Below are 14,780 nucleotides of genomic sequence, written 5' to 3'. Positions count from 1 at the left end.
CTTTCAGATAACTTTGAAACAGGTCATCCGCCGTTTAACTAGAAAATTGGTCTTGGACCTGCCCTAAAGGCACTAGTGCGCTGTGCTTTAGACCATCTAAATAGGGCTCAGAGTGTTAGTATTGGGACAGACCTACAGTGTGAGATCTGTTTCAGTACCCTTGGACAAGAGTACCACAACTGACTAAACCAGGTTATGACTGGAGGGCCAGTTAAGCTGTCAGTATTCAGTGGTAGGGTCATTAATGGCTCTGCATCTTCTCTCTGCTAGCAGAGGATCTATCCATTATCTCTCTGTCCTGTACTTTCATAGTCATCTTGGCTGTCATTTAAGGTCCAGTGTAATAGTAGGGTTTGGTTGCAATGAAGTTGCATATTGCAACCAGCTGGACATCACTTATCTCTATAGAGTCAGCATTGTTTTTTTTTTTTTTTTTTCTGTTTTGGGCCTCTGTAGATAGTGAGGCTCATTCAAAAGTAATGAAAACACAAAGATTCTTAGTTTCATGTCATTATACACTAATAAAAAAATCATTATGACTATTAAATTCCATTTCTTACAATATATCCCTGAATCCTGCACACCAGACCTTTTTAAGCTACTAGACAGAGATTCTGGGTGAATGAAGTGTTCTTTGATGGAACAAGCTCTCTGGGTTCCTAGTTTAAGATGCAAAGACACAACAGTGTTTACTACCCATCACTTGAGCATATTTAATGACGCCCACATTCAGCCATAAATAAGGTCTGCTGTGAACTGGAAAACAAATGCTAACCTGAGTTGTGTGGCAATCTTTTATACATAACAGAGCACACACACTTCCTGTTTGAAAGTACTACACTTCTGCCGGTAGCTGTGAGGAGCTGCTTGTCTGCCTTCCCCCTCCCTCCCCTCCATATGCTTTCTTTTGGGAGCCTTGGAGGAAGTTGCTGGGCTGCCCTGTAAGATGCCCGCACTGCCTCCCTGTACCCTGTTGCTGGTACTACTCTGTGCTGAGCACACAAGCAGGGCCCTCATGTGTCAACTCATGGATATTGGTTTATTTAGGACGACAGGCAGAAGCACTCCGGGAGAAACCGCAGGGAAAGGCACGCTAAAGCAAGCTGAGGTGGGCTAACCAGGGAGACCAGCAGTTAGGCTGGGAGCACCAGAGACAAATCAAACTGGGGTCTTCACCCTCGGATGTTCTTTTACCACAAAGGCCCCTTTCCTGTCCTTCTCTTTTTGTGTCATGCTTTCAAGTCACATCTAAACAAAAACTCAACTCAACACAACAAACCTAATAGATTAGATCTGTAAAAAGAAAATATCAGATTTGAGACATTTGTTGTCACAAAATAATGATGTAGTTCTCTGGAGCTGGCATTAACTTGCAGGTATAACAAATGTGTTTTTTCACAGAAAAAATATGTAGAATGTTCCATCTGCATAATGATACACAATAGCATTTGGTACATCTGAGCTGTATTATCTCCCTGTGTACTGCACAGTCATAGCCTATAATTCAGTCTCTAAGAAAACACAACAGTTCCACCTTATGTATGTCCGTGGGCAGATCAGAGGTCTTAGTGTTTTTGTATAGTTGCTCGACACTAAATGTCCACTTTCACCATACTTCCTGTAGACCCTGCCTACATATGCATTCTACTGGAGCAAAACACATGTATAATTCTGTTATTACATTAAACATGGTGATTGTTCTGTGATCCAAGATTTAGCTATAATTTGTGATTTCACACAGACTTATAAGTTCATTTTAAGCTCATTTAATGTTTCTACAAGTTCTTTATTATGTCCAAAAAAATTACACTGATAAGGTATTTGCTCATAGTATGAGTGAATTCAAAATGTTGCCCAGTCATTGGAATGAAAGTAACAGCGTTAGCAACATGGCATTAGCAGCCTGTACTGTCCATAGCAACAAACTGTAAGAATCCCAGTTTGACCTAGAAACTGTGATCTGAGGGCTCTGAAGCAGCAGAGTTAAACAACTGTTTTTATTAATTAGTAACTATTTTTATTATGTACTGACCTAGTAGAAAGAATGGCAGTTTTACACTGTATCAGGTCCAAGTAGGAAGGGAAAACACATATCAACAGGGGAATACACAAACAATTGCCCGTCTGTTTGATTGTCCATTTTAAAATTGGTTTCTATCACTCTCCCTCTTTTATACCAGTATTTCGCCGTTACCTGGGGATAGTGACCAGGTCAGAAAATGCCTCTTCCTGTTTTTGTTGTGCAATGACACGCACCCCTCCTTTGTGCCGCCCTGTGGCAGACCAAAAGGCACATTGAAAGCAAGGCTTACAAGGAACCAATCTGTACAGGAGTGGTGTCATTTTTCTACACCCATTCCACTGTGCACTCAGGATTTACTTCAGAAAGATAGCAAAAAAGTTGTTTATTGCCAGTTCAAGAAACAGCAAAAGTCGTAATAACTAGTCTATACTCTCCCTCTTATTGCAGACATTTTTTTCCCCTTTTTTACAGGTGTTGATAAAATTGATGATGGCTGCACTGCATTTTAGATGTCCTAGATCCATGGATCTGGTACCCAGCATGTTGCCTCACTGACACTTTTTAGGTGCACATAAATGGAAAAGTGGTATTGAGTGTGACAAATATCTGCCTCCAGAAAGTTCTGTCAACTAGGACACGTGCCACTGAGCAAAGAACAAAAGATTGAGCTGTAGATGCTCAGGGATTTTTAAAATGCGCTTGGTTGCAGTAATGTTTTTCTACCAGGAGAGGTTAGTAGATGCATTACACTACCACTCTCTCTATCCTCTCTGAGGATACAGCTCAGTGCATCAGACTTTTATCATATCAGCCTGACACACCAGAAAGAGGCAAAAATATTCCATTCAGTTTACAGCAGCTTCACTGAAAAATAGTGTTTTGTTTTTTGTCTTAATGGGTGTTTTTTAATTCAACAGGTACCTTTGGGCTATTGGCAAAAATGTGTGGAAAAGATGGAAGAAAAGATTCTTTGTGCTGGTTCAGGTAAGCCCATATAGCAGAGTCATACTTTCACTGGATTTTATTTCTTTGGTTCTTACATTATTACTTTGCCATTAATGAAAGAAAATATCATGAGTAATTTATAACAACAACACCCGCCCCCCCCCAAAAAATATTATTATTATTAGTATTAATAACAACAACAACAACAACAACAACAACAATAATAATAATAATAATAATAACAATAACAATAATAATAATAATAATAATGATGATAATAATAATAACAATAATAATAATAATAATAATATAATTTATGATACATTTAATAATGATTATACTCATAATATAATAACCATAATAATTATTGTTATTATTACTAACAATCATCATCATCATCGTTATACACCTCCAACAAAATATTGTTGCAGCCCTATTTTGACTTAGATGGAAATTTACAGAACTCAGGCTCGACATGTTTTGCTGTTGCAGGCAATAGAAGGACACATCATTAGGGAGTATTTAATGCTCTTTACTTTTAGGGAGTATGATCTAGACCTGCTCCAATTGGAAAATGTCATTGAGATAACTTTTTTTGTGAATTGGCGCTGTACAAATCTACAATCAAAATCAAAATCTACAGAACTTAGGATATTTGATAAAAGTATCTTTCTTAGCAAAACTGATGTTCCTTCTAATCAAGTTAAGACAGATTGATCATTTATGTGACATTTTGTTGTATGTTGTCTTTGACCAGTTAAATCCAGTCATAGGTCCAACAAAGTTCACAGGGTCACGGGGTGGGTGCTTTAACAACCGGGTTCTTGAAGATTGTTACATCTACAAGAACAGGAGAAAATGCATCAGTTAACGCTCATAGCTCCTTTAGTTATAAGATTAGACAAATATTCTTAACAAATATGTGTACATGTTTTCAAGGTCTTCGCTATGTAGCATACTTTCAGAACTACAAAATGAATTTTGGACTGTCAAGAAAACATGGTGAGAATCTGATTTAGCCATGAGAGAACCCTGAGCAGCCTTTAACATCAGTTGTGCTCTGTGGTGATAATATTTTTCACTGCCCACATGTTGTGTCTGCAGCAAGAAAGAGAGATGCAGCCAAGCTGTCTTCCCTCGGCTGTCAGAGAAATGATGGAGAGGCCAAGCAGGCTTTTGTCAGGAGATGGGGTGGTGGGGGTGTGGGGGACGGTAGCAGCCATTTCCTGGTGGCTCTGCATTGGGAGGTGGGCAGCAGGAGGGGGGTACAGCTTGTCTCTTGTGCGTTGCAGAGGATATGTCTCAGAGCTACAAGTTGACAGGGGATTGACAAAGTCGAGTGAACACTAGCTGGCCTAACACTTGCAGCTAGAAAAGCCTGAGCACCGCCGACTTGAAGCCTCTCACTCGCTCCCAGCTAAATATATAGCAAGTGACAAATACTGGTCAATAGACTGAGCACTCGTGTGTGCGTGTGTGTGGTGTGTGCGTGTGTGTATGTGTGTGTGTGTGTGTGTGTGTGTGTGTGTGTGTGTGTGTGTGTGTGTGTGTGTGTGTGAGAGAGAGAGAGAGAGAGAGAGAGAGAGAGAGGGAGAGAGAGAGAGAGAGATGTTTGTTTGTTTTTATGTCAGTCCATGGATGTGCATGGATGTTTGTCTTGAGGAGTACAGACACTGTCTGACTATTGCTGTGTGTTTGAGTAGAGATGCTGTCTGTGGGCTGGTATACGTACAGCAACTACATACTTTTTGTTTCTGTGTTAAGATGATGCACTTTGTCTTTGCTCACTGCCTTTGGATGTTGTCATCATTTTACACACTTTAACCTTAAGTTTTGCTCATCATCTTAGCAGCCCAAAACTAATGTCAAAGTCATCATATCCAGAATCCACTACATGTGCAAAAACTTAATTTTAGATTATGTTGAGGAGAAAGAAATGTGACTCAACAAAATGTTTGAGTTGACTATCAAAGCACGGGTTAGTTTAAATGATTACACCTAGATTCCTAGCAGCTTGCATGATATTATTTGACAGATTGCCAAAGTTTGGAACAATAACTAATTATATTTGAGAGATAGGTTGGTAAGACAATTCATTATTTTGAATAAGCAGGCCCAGAGGCAGGACATAAATAGGAAACAGAGCAGGACCATAATGGAGCCTAGAGGAATACCACAAGTCAGATTAGCTGTTAAAGAAGTAGTGTTTCCAAGGGCATCTAAAAAAAGGTTCTGTTATCGAGACATGAGTGAACAAACTTAGAGCTGAACCTTTGATGCTAACCCAAGTCTCCAAGAGATGCAAGGGGATATCAAAGACAGCACATAAATCTGAAATAACTAAAATTGAGCTGTCATCTCTGTCAAGAGAAGAGCAGGTCATTAATAACTTTAATACATGCAGTTTCAGTACTAAACTGGTCAAAACAAACCATTAAGAGGAGCAACTGTGCTTAGGTTTGAGATGGTTTCTTCCAACAATCGATAACTGAGTTGTGTTTTAGGGATGTAGGAAAGGTTTATGTGTGCTGAGTATGATTTACAAAAAGTGATTTTTTTGAAGTGCAGTCTGACCAGATAAATGTTAAGTCTGAGTCATGCGTAGAGTTTCTGCTGACTTGATATCAATGTCAAAAGGGAGCTGGTTCCACCATTGTGCAGCCAGGACAAGAAACGGTTGGGATTCATTTTGAGGGAGTTTCAAACCAGTTAGCAGCGGCAGAGTGTAGTGAAGGGCTTCAGTATATGGTTTTACCATGTCCTAGATGTAGGATGCAAAACAGTAGGCAAGTATCAGAGTCTTGCGTCAGTTTTGAGCAGTCACTTATATCCAGTGCAGGGTGTGGAGGAGCACTGTACTGTGGGAGAATTTGGGCAGGTGTAAGACCAGCCAGGCTGCTGCATTCTGGATGTGCTGCAGAGTTCAGATGACATTTGTGGGCATGGAAGTCATTGAGGTAAGGTGGCAAAAGCCTGGACTAGAACCTGAGCTACCTCTTGGAGCCCCCATCTACTCCTGTCTCTTGACATTACTCCCCTCCTTTCATCCATTACTTTTTCTTTACCTATTCTACATCTTTTACCTCAGCCTATCTGTCATCTCTACCTTCCTCATGCTCTACTCCTTCTCTCTATCCTTTATTCACCCCCCATGCCACACCCACCCTCTATGCTCCCTTCTCCTTCATCAGTTCATAATCAGTATAGTGGTTTTAGCCTGAGCATCCAAGGGAGATTGCAGTTGAGCTAAACCTTGCGTGTTCATGGTGGACTGACTTGAACTGCACATATGTCTACATTGGACAGTCAGTTCACTTCAGTTCACTTGAGTTTAGTTCAGTTGAGCTCAGTGCACATCAGTTACGTTTGTGTCACTTCAATTGATTTCAGTGATTGATCAGTTTTGATTCACTTAAAATCAGTTCAGCTTAGTATATTTTCTATCTGTTCATTTCAGTTTAATTTAAGCCATTTAACTTTAATTTGCTTAGCATTAACTCACATACCTGCATTTAATTTCCATAAGCCTAAATTATTTAAACTCAGTTCTATTCATTTCAGTTCAGTTCAATTACTTAATTGTCACATCAGAAATGATATAACTCAATGCCTGAACATACATACATATCCTTCTACTCTTAATATGTTCAGGCATTAATATAACTCAATGCCTGAACATATTAAGAGTAGAAGGATATGTATGTTATGTTTTTGTATAAAATCAAATAAAAAAAAAATCAACCCTGAGTGAGGAAAAATTTGCAAAATAAAATTTAACAGGGGACAAAAGATTGATGGTTCTGAATAAAAACTCTGAGCCCATGTCAGAGATGGATAGAATATTAGATATTTGCTTCTGGTTTCTGAAGTTTGTTTGTGAACATATGCTACATCCAGCAAATCATCTCCACTATTTATGTCCATGTGTTTCCCGTAATGATGTGACTATAAACGACTGTAGCAATCCCTTCACTCTATCTTTATCACTGTCTCTCTCCCTCCCTCTCTCTTCTCTGCTGACTGACAGTTCAGGGAGAGAGAGAGAGAAAAAGGAAGCCAGTGTTTTGGGGTATGGGTAGAGGGGGGTCGATAGTTTAGACTCTGTTTTGCCACTGTGGTGTCCCGAAGGCACGGGAGCTGCTGGAGAGTCAGTCCGGTTCCCTCCAATCCTTTACTTGGCCTCAGGTCTCATCAGTGTTGTCATGGGGAATCACATTTGTCACACACACAAGCACACACACACACACACACAATGCAGCTGCAGCTCAACTGAGAGCTACCACTTGCAGCAGCAGAGGTGGCAACTGTGACGGATTGGCCAGGCCTAGTGATTTGTGATGACAGGATGGTATGACTGGCAGCTACAGTAGCAGCAGGCCAGCTACAGCTAGCAATAGAGTCACTACACCTCTTGTTACTAACACTGGTTAGTGCTCTCTTGCAGGAATTTCTGCAACTTTGAATTCTCTAAAATCAGATCTGTATTATTCGCTAAGAAGCTGGAAACTGTCATACTGTCATTGCAACTTGCTCAGATTACTGTAATTATCATCCTGTCATACTGTCATCCTGTCTCAATCAATACGACCTTTCCAAACTTCAACTAGTTCAAATGCTGCAGGAAGCCTGTTGCATCTCTTCATTGGTTACCTATATATTTTAGAATTGATTTTGTAAATTTCAGTGATTACTTTTAAAGCACATTTTGGGTTTGCCCCTAATTAAATCAGTGACTCACTGACCTCCTTTGAGTCTAAGTGCAGCCTGAGATTGTAGTAGTACTTCTTAGGTCAAGCCTAAAAAACATGCCTTTGTAAAAAAAAATGTTACATGATTTAACAATAAGTTTATTTATATAGCACTTTTCAAAAACAAGTCACAAATGAGATATATTATCTTATGGATGAAGTTCACATGTTAGTCTGAGAAATCCACTAAAGGAAACCCCAGTTTTGGTTATGGGGAACTAGAAGAAATACCAGGGACTGGCTGAATCGGGTGTACTCCAATGTTCTTTTTTGGAGGGCCAAATTGTAGTTTAATAGTGGGCCCAATGGCCAAAAGCAAATGCCTCTTATATATATATATATTATTATTATCAAAATACATTATCAAAATAGTATTTGGAGCCCAAGTTCTTTAATTAACTGCACATGGTGCTCAGATTATAAGAAAAATAAATAATGATAATGATTAGGGATTCTATATATTTACAGAGCATGTTACATGTTTACCTAAAAAATATCATGCAGCAAAATTTATTTTTAATAATTTTTCATTTTAGTTGGAAACGTATGGCCAAATTGAACCTTATGCACAGTGAACTTTGGCCTGTGAGCCCCATTTTGAGCAGCTCTGGGCTAAATACCTTAGAATCCATCCACTGGGGGTTGTCCCTGCAGACAATCTATAAACAAACTGAGTTAATGTTTAATTCATCTTTAGACCTGGATCTGATGAGGAGTCAAAAACAATGATACTGGCATTTTTTACTTTTGTAATATGGCTATGATTCCTGACTAAATCAATTTTAGATTAAATAAAATATGCATCATGTTTAAAATTTAGTATGTTTTCCACCCACCCAAGAGGCCTCATAAGGTATGCTGGCTGAGTCAATGTACAACTCATTAAAAACGTGGTATATCCTGCAGATGGCCATAGTTTTGCAGCACGCAGCAATGCACACTTCAGCAAGCTCAGTGACTATCTCAGCCCCTGCTCTGAGCTTATGTTGTTTCTCAATCATTTGTGTTTATAACCTCAACCATGTACATGAAAGGTGATATTCTGCCTCGTAACACAATTTTTAGGCCTTTAGGTGATAGGGTATAAAAAAGCTCAATTAGTGAAGTATAAATATGTTGAGATGGCAATGTGCAGATGATTTGTGTGTGGGAAACACTTGCATGTAATTTTGAATTTAGTTTCATGGCTTTTTACTTGTGGAATTCAATGTATTGTTTTCACATATTGAAAAAATGTCAACTTTTTAGCTGCTGTTTGGTTAGGTTTAAGCAATAAAAGATCAAAGATCTGGATTAAATGAATAAATCAGTGTTCACTTTTGGTTTAACACTGGACAGTAGCAGTGATAATGGCCAAAAACAAATAATCAACTATGTATGATGTTACGAGTGACAAGTCACCCAATACAAGTCATCAAAAAAGTGCATCAGGCATGTGACATTCTATGTGACACAGGACATAAGGCGCCACCCCCGGGTGAAATACCAGGTTTTTAGGGAGTTCCACATCAATATAGTCATATTTAGTTATTGTAATTACAGCTCTCCGCATCTTTATTCAAATGCTTAGATACTTTTAAACTCTCACATGTCCAACTCTGCAATCCTTCGTAAGTTGTCAAGCAGTTCTTTATTTGGATGAGAAAAGACATTTGCATTTGTATTAAAACAAAAGATGGCATTATATTCTTTATCTTGCATAAACACATGCTAGAAAACATGCATGCACTTACACACACAGCCTCTCTATTTGCTACTTTTTTTTTAATTACATACTCATTATTGCTGGTCATGAACACACATCTTTTCCCTGTACACCTCTTCAAGTTAACCTTCTGATTCAGCCACTTTATTATAATGTGATTATCATAACACACATGCACATGAGAGGTCCACTACAAGTAACACAGCTGTCACATTCATACCCCCTCCCTCTTTTCCTGACTCTTTCTGTCCTGTGTGTGTCTTGCAAGCCTCTCTTTTCTACTTGACTGATGCATTTAATTTCAAAGGAATAACATAGAGTGCCATCTTGGAAGTGCCTGACTCTGGCTAACAACCTGCCAATCAAAAATAGGCAAGGTGGAGCTTGGGTACAACTGAGGCAAGACAAGTTAGTTAAACAAGGCCACCTAGTCATCAGTGTTTACACATAACAATTAGTGAATATCCCCTCACAGAACTTGCATGAGTTTGAAGACAGAATTATTTGTGGTTATTCAAATAAGCTGCATGAGTTAGACTGCAGTTTATTTCCCCATAAAACTGGAATACCATATACACCTTTTACAGTGGCCCAAAACCCACTTACACTACCTAACATCTGTCTTTTGTGGTGCAATGTGAATGTAAATTGTTGGGATTTACTCCTGTCAATTAACTGTAAAGTAGTCACAGGTATTTTTCACAAGCTGAGCTCATCTGGTGAATATGTTAACTTAATCTTTAACTCTCCTTCTCTGGTGCGATGGTATAGCATGTGTTGAAGTTTTGGCCATTGGCTTGTAGGACTGTCAGTTTTTCAAAGAATCAAGTTCAAATGAATTTGAAATGACACGCAATTTGTTTGATTGAATTGGAAAGTTGCTCTGGCAGCTCCACTCGTCTGTGGTGCCTCAGCTTCTGCTGCTTCATGTGGGTGGCAAGCTAGCATGTGAGTCGGCAGATTTGTTGTTGTAGAGTAAGACAGCTGCTTTGTACAAAGTTGACAGACAGCCTTATATTTGTTTGTTACTTTTCCATCGGTGGTGAAGAACCCAAATGCTTCAAGGCGCTACTTCTCAGATGCTTTGGTGTTCTGATTGTCCTCCCAGGACGGCTTTGCTCACTAGTGTCCTCTATTTTCATAGCAAATGACGTAACATTACTAGCTGAATTGATAGGTCAAGGGTCAATAGGGCAAGCAGTAGGTCAAGCTGATAGTGAAGTTTTAGAGGGCCTCACACGCTGGATCACAAGGCAAATTACTTTGAACAGCCTGTTGCCCTTAAGACTGTAATTTTGAACAGATCATTACATTCAAATAGGAATGGATGAATTTTTGAATTTCATGTTTAACGGCCCAAATGGCTTATTACAGTTTTTCTCAGTTGCTTTGGTGCTTTTCTCAGATCAGAATGATAATTCTCATAACTATTAGTTCAACCTCCACAACACTTAATCATTTGTGCACATCATAGGAGCAATTTCTCCTTCCTCTGAACAAATTGCAAATGCTTTTGGACATGTATCAGTATCAGTTTTCTACTGTTTTGTAACATTATCATTTGCTTATGTCATGTCAGTCAAAATGAACTATACTTAGGGATGCTGAATAGTTGTTCCCAATGAAACGAATAGTCTTAATTTCATTGCTTCAGTCATTACATACAAAATAGTTGAGCTTGTGATCAAATTCTGTCAAGCAAATTTTATACCTTTCTTTATCATTTCAAATATCAAATTGAACAATTGCTCTCAGGTGAACTTCAGCTTTCACTCACGAGGAGGTGTGTGAAGTATTAGCTGTAACCAATGACAAGCCACTTGTTCACAGTCACTCAGGGATGAATCCCATGAACCCTCACTAAGAACCGAGCAGGACATAGTGTGTACCATTTCTACAATTCTGTGACACAGAAATGGAAAGTCAGCATCGTGGGTGAGGATGCGGGGAGGAAGGGGAAGGGGAAGGGGACAAAACAGGGGAAGAGGGAGAAGAGGCCAAATACATAGGCAGATTCCTAATGAAATCAGGGCTACATTTGTGGACCATGTTGTTAATCACGGCCTCACAATGGCTGAGGCTGATCAGAGGGTGCAACCAAATGTTGGAAGAACCCCTGTGAATATAATCATTCAAACATTTCTCTTTGGGGGAACAGGTATGTATAGTATTGGACAGTAATCCAGACTCTCATAATATCTCAAGTTTACTGTACATCACTGTAATTTTACTCTGCACCACATAGGATTGAAAGACAAACTCGCAGAGGTGGAAGAGGGCCCCTTTTTACCCCACAGCATGAGGAAGCCATTTGTTCAATGGTGATTGCAAACAATGCAATAAGGTTGGAAGAAATGTGTCCGAGTTCTGACCTGTTTTGCAAATGTTAATAGTGATGTGAGAAAAGCACCAAAGCAACTGAGAAAAACTGTATGTCTTTCCATTAGTCTTTGTCAAGCAGTGCTTGAACATCCTTGTTTGTGTCTTACTTACCATGTCAGCTGCCTGATCCACATGTGCAACTCATCAGAGATCAGAGAAAAGGTAGATGTCTCACTCATCAGCAACTTCCCTTATCAGCTCTGATCTTCTAAGGTCTTCTTAGGCCTTCTGGATCTATTCTGACAATGTATAAGATTCAAGGTGAATGATATTTCTGGTGCATTGGTGATGACAAATGGGACACACAAAGGGAAAAAAAAATGAGGTCATGTCATTCACTGGCATGTGAAAGGAGTGAGTGAGTTAGTGAGTTTACCTGTGTTTAAAAAAAAGGAGTACACATGGTAATTGTAAAAGTAGTATAATGCCTTAAAACAAAGTCTACAACAAAAGAGAAAGCAGCAATAGGGCAAATAATACATTTTCAAGGAACATACACACACACACAGTGGTGTAGTGCTGCTAGAGTGTACCGGTTTCCAAGTGAGGAAATAATATTGTCACAGTTTGCATTATCCAGTTGAATGTTAAGATATTAAAGTGATGATTTGCTGAAGCTTCTTAGTTGTATGGTGTGTTTTGAGCAGGAGTTGTGATCTTCTCAGCAAAACTGAAAAGCTCTGCATGTGCAACTCATTACATTCCGAAGTGTGTTCCTTTCTCCAGTCTACTCCTAACTTACATAAACCCTTTAAATGGGGACCTTGGGGTTTTTAACCCTAACCCTAACCCTAAACCTTAAGACATGCAGAACAACCACAGAGCCACTACTGCACTAATTATGAAAGAAAATAGTTGTATTTTATATCAAATTAAACAGCAGAAGCTGGGCTACAATGTGTAAAAAGCCACTAAACACCAAACTTCGTGATTCACCCTAACCCTAACCTCTAACCCTAGAAAATTGGCTTGGGGCCTAAAAGGTTAAGGCCACCATCATTTGCAGTCTCCAGCAGTTGTCCACTTGCCGTCCCCACAGCTGCAGTTTAGCCACTTTATAAGGCAACTTGAATACAGTTGTCCATCTCCCTCTTCTTCTGTCTCATCATAATTCCTTTTTGCTTTGCAAAGTACCTCTAAGAAGAAGTTTTTTTCCACTGTCTCAGCTAGCTTGAGGGCTTATTTTTTTAGGGTATACCACAACTGAAACAGGTACATGTCAAGTTTTCAAAATAAAACAACTTTCTGAGTATGATCGTCAATATAACGGAAATAAAATATCGTATTTATTCTTTCTCTGCAGAACCACGGACAACCAGTCCGCGGCCCGGTGGTTGGGGACCACTGCCTGCAATGGCGTTTGAAGCAAGTTTAATGTTAATAATATTACGATGGAGCTTAGTTGTCACAGTAAAAAGTCTGGAAACATGCAGACTGGAGACAGAGACGATGCAAACAGTGTCCAAGAGTTTGGAGACTGTGTTGGAGACAAACACAGCTTTCACTAGCTGTTAGCCATTAGCCACATGGTAGTAACTGTAGCAACATATATGAACAAACTAACATTATTCAGACACACTAACCATTCTGAAATGTCCTGCTGCAGCTGCAGAGTCTGTATTTCTTCAGGAGCCTCTCCTTCTGGGTCTGATTCTGGGTCAAACTGGTACAGTTGCGTAAGAGGCTGGCGTAAGAAGCGTTGTCTCCCTGAGAGGGGTGTGTAGCAGGCAAGGCACATGTTGACAGACGGAGCTCATTAGCATTTAAACGTGCAGGCACAGCCTGCTCTCAGTAGAGCTCACTTGAGCAACTTTAAGACAGCAGCAATTCAGGACCATGGATGGGTTTAGGGGAATGCGTATCGAATTCAGTGTTGGACCTCTGACAGCTGTGTGAAATTGATGAAAAACAGTATAATATAGGACCTTTAAAATATGACTTATCCAGGCTTTGGGCACAGAGTCAATCAGAAGTTTCTGCTCTGACATTTTCAGCACAGTGGGAGAAAAATGAAAAAAGTTACAGTGCACATTATAAGCTTTGAAAAAGTCAGCCTACCTGCTGCAGTCACACTTTCTGTTGTCACCTACTCCACCTGCTATACCATGGAAGCCCATCAGTCAAAGCAAATGAAAACAAATTAACTTATGATGATCAAAAATTCCAATAGTTAGTTCTCTCTCTCTCTCTCTCTCTCTCTCTCTCTCTCTCTCTATCTATCTATAAATATATTTGTATAAATACATGATATGTATTCTCATTGTAAGGCATAATTATGAGGTAAAAAGTCTTAAATATGAGTTGAATGTGGACATTTTATTATCTCAGAATTTTGAATTTCTGAGATGCATGCATGCATTCAGATGCGTGTCACATGTGTGAAAGTGCATCCATATACATGTCCAGTACTTAAACGGAATAGCACCACAACCCTGCGCACACACACACACACACACACACACACACACACACACACACACACACACACACACACACACACACACACACGATAATAAAGAAGTAGTCTTAATACATTTTTAAAAGGAGTCAAGAGATTCCGATGTTCATGTAACAGCTTCGGCGAAGGTGAGATGAGAGATGAGATTGTGAGGTAGTTAAAAGTCTTCTAATCTGATCTGATCTGATGACCTAAGCGGCCTAGCTGTTCTGTATGGGAATATAAGTTTTGTAATGCAGCTCAGTGTGAGGCCATAAAGGACTGTTAACACAAACAGAACAATCTTGTGTTAAGATGCTAATACAGGTGTGATGTGTTGCCTTCTTTTGCATCTGCATCGGACTCCAGCTGCTGCATTCTATACCAATTGTAAGTGGTTTATGGATACCCCATTGATACCAAAGTAATGAAAATTGCAGTTGTGGAATTTTGATGATAATAAGGCATGGATTACTTTTTCTAAATCTTTAGGCAGAAAGAATATTCTGATCTTGGTTACAATTTTGAGTTAAAAAGAAG

At 39.4% G+C, this 14,780-nt stretch overlaps 1 protein-coding gene across 5 annotated transcripts in view; it reads left to right on the top strand.

Moving 5' to 3' along the window:
• Positions 1 to 14,780, top strand: part of cadpsa (Ca2+-dependent activator protein for secretion a) — a 164,951-nt gene that overhangs the window by 63,572 nt on the left and 86,599 nt on the right. For all 5 annotated transcript variants that reach the window (XM_037102211.1, XM_037102210.1, XM_037102209.1 and 2 more), the window contains exon 8: positions 2,941 to 3,007. In XM_037102211.1, the coding sequence (XP_036958106.1) occupies positions 2,941 to 3,007 (67 nt within the window). The remainder of the gene's footprint in view (positions 1 to 2,940; positions 3,008 to 14,780) is intronic.

This window comes from Acanthopagrus latus, chromosome 6 (assembly GCF_904848185.1).
Source record: "Acanthopagrus latus isolate v.2019 chromosome 6, fAcaLat1.1, whole genome shotgun sequence".
Lineage (NCBI taxonomy): Eukaryota > Metazoa > Chordata > Actinopteri > Spariformes > Sparidae > Acanthopagrus > Acanthopagrus latus.
This window is presented reverse-complemented; position numbering and strand designations above follow the sequence as displayed.